Below are 7,224 nucleotides of genomic sequence, written 5' to 3' on the forward strand. Positions count from 1 at the left end.
ACAACTGAATGCCGAGAGAGGTGACACTTCTCCGGGAAAGTCAGACCCTCGCGCTCGCAGGACAGCACTGGCGAAATCTTCCAACTTAACCATAGCTAAGGTTTATCCAAAGAAGTCGTTAGGTTTGTCAGTATGAATATTCTATGGAAAAAAGCAGCTAAAAGGGTCTGAAAGTTGCTAAATCTAGTGCTAAAGTAAAGGGACCCCTCTCAAACAGTGTCGCGTTCCGAACGTTGTTTAAGCAATATACACTGGTATTGCGGTATTTTAAAAATTCATATCATAACAAAAATAAACACCGGTATTCGGTATGAACCGGTATACTGCCCAGCACTAGGTTATAATGGGAATGAATATTAGTGAATGCAGGATGCAGAACATGTCCTGCGATCTTTTTTTGTAATGTCCTTTCTTACTGTCTTCACAGTCGGATGTGGTCCATCAGAGTGTATTCGAGCTCATCCATACAGACGATCGGGCAATGTTTCGAAGGCAACTACACTTCGCTCTCAATCCCACTTCGTGCGATGGTAGCGATGGATCTGATGGTTAGTAGTAACTCTATCCTTAATTGTGATGCCTAAGTAGGGTCAGTGAGTTCCTGGTAAGGTGTTGTCAACTTTTACTGCAGTGCCCAGCCTTGAATGTTTTGTGAATGAGCAGACTTCTGTTGTTATTATTACTGAATCAATAAAGTTTGTTTGTGGAGAGCAAGACAGCTGTGGGAGGATCCGTTCGGATTTATAAAATGGAGTCTTGTAAAAACCCAGGATGATGAACACTGCTAGTGATTCACAGCCGATTACATCACTGTTTTTTTTCCCCTTTTGTTTGGCACAACCAATCGGTCTTCAGCAATTCAAAGCAGCAGTGACATCACCAGAGACATAGTAAACTACAACCCTCAACAGATCCCTCCAGAAAACTCATCCTTCTTGGAACGAAGTTTCTGTTGCCGATTCCGGTGCCTCCTTGACAACTCATCAGGCTTCCTGGTAAACATCCTAGACCTCTATTGCGACTTTATGCCTATGTAGAATCAATATTTTAGAATCATTCCAAGATTAACCTTTTGAGCTAAACTCAACCATGTTTGATTTTCTGTGTACACAATGATACAGTAACAGCAACAGCTGTATAAATGTATAAATAAATCTGCTGTGAATTGTTTACACTCAGTGTCGGACCCTCATGAGGCTAAAATGACTTTCTTGTCCTTCCCTTTGCCCCCCAAGGCCCTGAACTTCCAGGGGAGGCTGAAATATCTCCATGGGCAAAACAAGTTGGCTGAAGATGGGACCCTGGCCCACCCTCAACTGGCTCTTTTTGTCATAGCCACACCCCTCCAGCCACCCTCTATCCTGGAGATCAGGAGCAAGACTCTTCTTTTCCAAACCAAACACAAGCTGGACTTTACACCTATGGGTGTTGACACAAGGTACATTTGATTAAGAAGCAAAAGCAACTTCAGATTGGGCCAGCAAATTTTGGGGAAATGGTACAAACCTAGTGTTAACATTTTTCCTATCTGTTTCTTGTTTTGCAGGGGAAAGGTGGTTCTTGGCTACACTGAGATTGAGCTGTGTATGAGAGGCTCCGGCTATCAGTTCATTCATGCTGCTGACATGATGCACTGTGCTGACAACCATATCAGAAGTGAGTTATGCCAGATCTTGACCAGATATTTGATGTTAAGTCAAAGCCATGTCCATCATTTTTGCTTTTTATGAACTCCATAAAACTAGCAGTTTGATTTCCATAGCATTTCTTTTAAAATATTTTTTTTTCTCTTATTCTTTCTCATAGTGATAAAGACTGGAGAAAGTGGTTTAACTGTCTTCAGACTTCTCACGAAAGGGGGTACATGGATCTGGGTGCAGGCCAATGCTAGACTTGTTTATAAAGGAGGAAGACCAGACTTCATTATCGCTCGACAAAGAGCACTAACGTAAGTTAAACCAGCATTTTAAGAATGTTGTTGTTGCTCTAATCTCTTTGTGTCTCTCATTATTATAATATCTGTATTTTATAGTAATGAGGAGGGTGAGGAACACCTCCGTCACAGGAAGTTGCAGCTACCTTTTAGCTGCGCCACTGGTGAGGGTGTCTTGTATGAGACTGGCCCCACACTGGACATCGCTGACATTCAAAATCCAAGCAAAGGCCAGAAGATGCACAAACCTCCATCTCTGGACCCAGATTCTCTTCTCGGCTGCATGCTGAAACAGGATCATTCTGTCTACAACAAGAACAATGACCCCAATTCCCAGTTTACCCTTGACAAGGCTTTCAGGGATAGCCACGCCCTGCTCAATGTCCCTGGGAACACCTGGCAGCCGTCAGCCCCAAACACTGTGGCTGGGATAAAGGAGGAAAGTGTGGTAAAGGACATGATGGAAAGCTTGCAGCAGATTATTGGGGACAGCAGTATTTGTGGCCTTCAGGGGTTTGACGTGGACGAATCGGACCTGAAGGAGTGGGAGAACACTCTGCTCAGGATGAACAACAACAATGAAATGGAACTTAATGAAATCATCACCAATGACATCCTCTCTTATGTCGAGGATGCACTTTTTAAGGAAAATGGTATTCAGTTGCCCGAACAACTCAAGAGCCAGGGTCCATTTGTTGAGGTGCCTGAGTGTCTTCCAGAAATGGAGCTACAGAATAACGTAGCTGTTAACCAGGAATTCAACAACCAGGCAGATATACTCGGTGGATCCCCAGGTGGGGGTGGGTTCGTCGGAATGAACATCCAAGATGAAGTGGACACCAGTAGCCCTGGAAGAGGGATGGTGAAGCTCACCCATATGGGGCCACAGATGCTACCTGGCGACACTTTTGTCCAATCATTCGGACTAGAACAGACAACCCAGAAGATGCCTGGCAATAATAACATTATGTTTAATCCTTCTCTTGCCATGCAGCAGCCGACCCAAGTCAGGCTTGGTCTGCAAGGTGCCGTGCAAGAGAACGGAATGGTGCCATGTGGCCAGAGAAACCTACAGACCAGAAACCAGCCCCATCACAACACAATGACTCTCCCTCTTCAAAGTCCTCTATTGCAGGGCATTTCCGCCCAGCCAATGGGCTTCAGTGGCCAGAATTCCCTTCCTCAACAACCGTCAATCAGTCAGAACCCTCTGTGGGTGTCTGACAGCAACAATTTGATGGATAACCTGCTGAACTCTTGCACCCGTAACATTTCAGGTGTACAAGATGCAGGACTACACTCTGGCCCAACTCCCCAACTACAAGGACAGTTTTCTCTTCACACTCAAAACGCTGCCAATCCAGGACTGCCTAGCTGGCAGCAATCACAGCCTCAACAGGTCTCCAAATCGTTTTCCAGTGGGCAACAGAATATGACGGGCTTCATCGGCCAAGTTACAGACTTCCAAAGAGATCTGCTTGGAGAACTGATGTTGCACACAAACACACAAGGATTCGGGTCTGGTTTCCTGCCCCAGACAACTGCAAATAGCATCTATCCTCAGCAAGGAGAGATTATCAACAACAGCCCTCATCAGACCACCAACAGCTGCATGTTCATAGGCACTCCTCAACCGTCAGTGAACGGGATGCAGTATGGTTCTGCAGATCCGATATCTTCAGTGTCATCCTGCCAGAGGGCTAAAGGTCTGGTTACCCAGAGTCCTACACAAGCATCCTGCTACTACCAAAGAGGTCCTAGTGAGTCAATCGTGGGCACGTCGGTCATCCCACAAGAAGACACCAATAACAGCCCCATGGCCTGTCGAGTGCCACTTGGGTTAACTCCAGATAACATACTTGCTCAGCAGTATCTCTCCTGCAATGGCCAGACACAGGTAAACTGTACTAATGTAATCCATGGTATAATTATAACTTCAAACTAGCTTGTTCTAATTCAGAGATCAAAGCACCAGGTGTGTGCTCACTCCCTATTTTTAGATTGAGTCTTGAAGTTTGTTGAGAATAGCGGAACTACCCTGTTCTCACCCCAGGCTCATTGTGTCATCACACATCCAGTTCTTTTTTTAACCGGTTGGGTTATCTCAGCTCTACCATCAGTCACAAGTCTTTGTGAGAAACAACTCTTTGGAATGTTACTACTGCCACCATGTGTAAAGAAAAACCATATAATTTTGAGGAAGTCTAGAGGTGGACAGAGACACTCAAGATTAATTAATTCTAGGGAAGCACCGATACCACTTTTTCCAGTACTCGCCCGATACCGATGCAACACGTGCACGTATTTGTACTGATGCAGAATGAGAGTACAATAGTACAGACTAGCGCATTTCACACAGGCTGCTAGATTCACTTTCGCCAGAAAGTCGTGTATGCCTAAGGTTGAAAATAAATGATGTTTATAGTCTCTCTCTCTCTCTCTCTCTCTCTCCCTACCGTTAAGTAACTCGTGCATTGTTTTACTTACTTGTTTTTGACATATCCGACCGAACTACAAGCTTTCCAGTGATGTCTGTGAGAAAGATATATTCACTCGACAAGCTCGCGCATCTGCGCCACCGCGCACTCAATCCACTCAGCGTGCTTTGTTTATCAGCTCGCGCACACCAGCTATACAGGCGTTAATACTGAATGTTTAACATTATATTCATTGCATACATATACTTCGTAGTAGACATCCTTAACTCCTTTCTGCTGTCAGTTGTTCTGTTGTTGGTGTTTCTTTGTTTGAATACGGCACTTATCGCATGCTGTGTGGTATCGGCGTTTGGTATCGGTGCGTTTTAACGAGTACGAGTATGAGTACAGGAGCTCGGTATCGGTGCATCCCTAATTAATTCCCAATGTGCTCAGTTGTTTTCTTTCAACATTGTGGAAGGAAACAATTGAGAGCAGTCCAGAGTAGGACTAGGTGTCATATTTCTTGATATAATTCAGTTCTGATATACAAGCTCTCGATCTTCGGTTTTTCAGTCATATTGTCCATTTTGCTTAGATATGAAGAACGTGTTCTCTTTGTTAGTTCTGTAAATTATACAAAGCAGTGTCTTCATTCATTAAAAGAACTGGTTCATTAGAGTCATTTACATACTATCCCAGTTGAAAAAAACAGCATATGCTGGTTAGGTATGTTTTGAAGAATGGTAGCTAGTTTGAGCTGGTTCAAGCTGGTCCTGAGCTACTAGCTCCTGCTCAGGACCAGCTCATAACCAGCTCATGACCAAATAAGGACCAGTTTAAGCCAGCTCAAACCAGTTACCATGCTTCAAAACATTCCTAACCAGCATATGCCGTTTTTTTTTTTGTTTTTTTTTCAACAGGGATACTGCTACATTTTTGTCAAAACCCTGTATAGTATAGGAAGCCATCAAAACAATGCATCAGTAACCACAGGCTGGGCACAAAAGTTCAAAATGGAGAGAGTTCTGCTTTAAATTCTTTTCCATGCACAACTTAATGAATATCATGACATGATTGCCACAGAATGGACAAAACATTCCTTTAATGGTTTCAATTGTGTCCTTCCACAGATCGCAAACTGTCCACTTAAGGAAAAAGGAACATCCCATTTTCCGTCACTGGCCAGTGGATCCACCTACTTTTCCGAGAACAACCAAAGCAATTGCTGTGACTATTAGATCACGCTCAATACAGCGACTGACACATCAACAGTGCTATACCTCTTTCTAGGAAAAAAAAACGCATAAATACAGCAACTTGTTTGTCGCTCGAGAGACATGCATCTGCTTCTAAAGACACACTTGGCTGAAAACCTGCAAGACATTACAGAACTTTAAAAAGCGATTTTACTACACCTTTTTTCACACTTATCTACTTTTTCACTTGTTCACACCCTCTCTGATGAGAAATAAGCAGTAGCAGAAAGAAAATATGTATTTTTTTTAATCACGTCCTTTCATCCCTGAAGGATATTGTTTTGTTTTGCCATTCTGGCACGGAAAAAAAAGTGAGATAGCGAGTGTACTAGCAAGGAGAGGTGTGTGAGCAAGTGTGTGTTTGTGTGTATGTGTGTGCGAGGTAGCCTAGAGTTCATTTATGAAGTATGCAGAAGCAACGGTGGAAACTTTTAATTGCAGGGATGAGATTCTGAGGAAATTCAAGGTGCACACAAGATGCTATTTATTGGGGTAAGTTTCGACTCAAAAAGTGAAAGTCTGTCTCAGAGAGTGCAACGGCCTCAGCCGAACCCTTTTATTTTGCCATCTGTAGACCTTTAAACCTTAGTGTTATCAATGTACCCCACTTTCTCGAAAGAAATTAATACTCTACTGATGGCCTCTGTGGCACTATTGGACTGTCAGAGCAAATCATTGAATTTGTTGACTACAAAACTTTCCCAGAACTTCCCTGAAGCTCCACCCACTGCAAGTTGTAACGTTGCCCAAGGAAAAATGAATAGTCCCAGCCCACTTTTTCTTCTCAACAACACTTTTTCTATTCAAAGAGTAAAAACCGTCTGGTCTTGCCACACTTTTATGGTTGCGTTAACCATATGTTTCATGTGTATTATTACAACAATATCTGAATGTTATCACTTATCATTTATTGTACAGTTTGTTTTTTTTGTTTGTTTAAAAATTCTTTTGTACTTTTTTATGCATATAATCGAAATTATGGAAATGTCATTGAGCCATTTTTGTCCACTTTTAATTTGCTGATCTCCCTCTTGCTTTCTGTTTGCGTTAACACTTATATGGAAGAATTCTAGGAATTCTTCAATCGTGTTGCGTGCCATGAGAATCACAGCAGCCAGCATATCCTGCCTCCAGAAGAAAGGTAAAATCAAGTGTCTTCTAAAGACAGAACAGACTAGTTATCAGGAAGGATTCCAAACAAAAGTAAATGTTTGTTGAGAGAAAATTAGATTTTTTTTAATGGCCACAGTGAAAGTCTTTATTCGTCTGTAGTTTCATTCTTGGTCAATCAGGAAATACAGCAGCAGCCAAAAAGTTTAGAACAAGCGCAGTGTAGAGAATGTGCTCAAAACTGTGATGTCATTCGTAAAATTAGTTTTGCGTAAATTTTACGCATTAAACTGAATGCGATTTCCATGTAAATTCTGTTTTGTGAATGAGGCGTAAAGTTTGTAGGCCCCTTTGTGCCTTATTTTGAAAGAATATGAAGCCATTTGATTGGATTGTATCAGCACTTTGAATGTGTATATATACCAAAACATATTTGTATGAGATGCTGTAGCTATAGAAATATGACTGATTGGTTTAATTGTGCAAAATGAACTCTTTGAATAGG

General features: G+C 42.3%; 1 protein-coding gene across 1 annotated transcript in view; it reads left to right on the plus strand.

Annotated features, from left to right (window-relative positions):
* The window catches only part of LOC107687867 (aryl hydrocarbon receptor-like), an 89,039-nt gene extending 81,815 nt beyond the window's left edge, over window positions 1–7,224 (plus strand). Inside the window, exons 5-11 of the mRNA XM_016485343.1 lie at window positions 428–548; window positions 856–995; window positions 1,236–1,438; window positions 1,547–1,656; window positions 1,807–1,948; window positions 2,033–3,830; window positions 5,484–7,224. Coding sequence (XP_016340829.1) covers window positions 428–548; window positions 856–995; window positions 1,236–1,438; window positions 1,547–1,656; window positions 1,807–1,948; window positions 2,033–3,830; window positions 5,484–5,591 — 2,622 coding nt within the window. The 3' untranslated portion in view covers window positions 5,592–7,224. The remainder of the gene's footprint in view (window positions 1–427; window positions 549–855; window positions 996–1,235; window positions 1,439–1,546; window positions 1,657–1,806; window positions 1,949–2,032; window positions 3,831–5,483) is intronic.

Source organism: Sinocyclocheilus anshuiensis, unplaced genomic scaffold (assembly GCF_001515605.1).
Source record: "Sinocyclocheilus anshuiensis isolate Anshui unplaced genomic scaffold, SAMN03320099.WGS_v1.1 scaffold273, whole genome shotgun sequence".
Lineage (NCBI taxonomy): Eukaryota > Metazoa > Chordata > Actinopteri > Cypriniformes > Cyprinidae > Sinocyclocheilus > Sinocyclocheilus anshuiensis.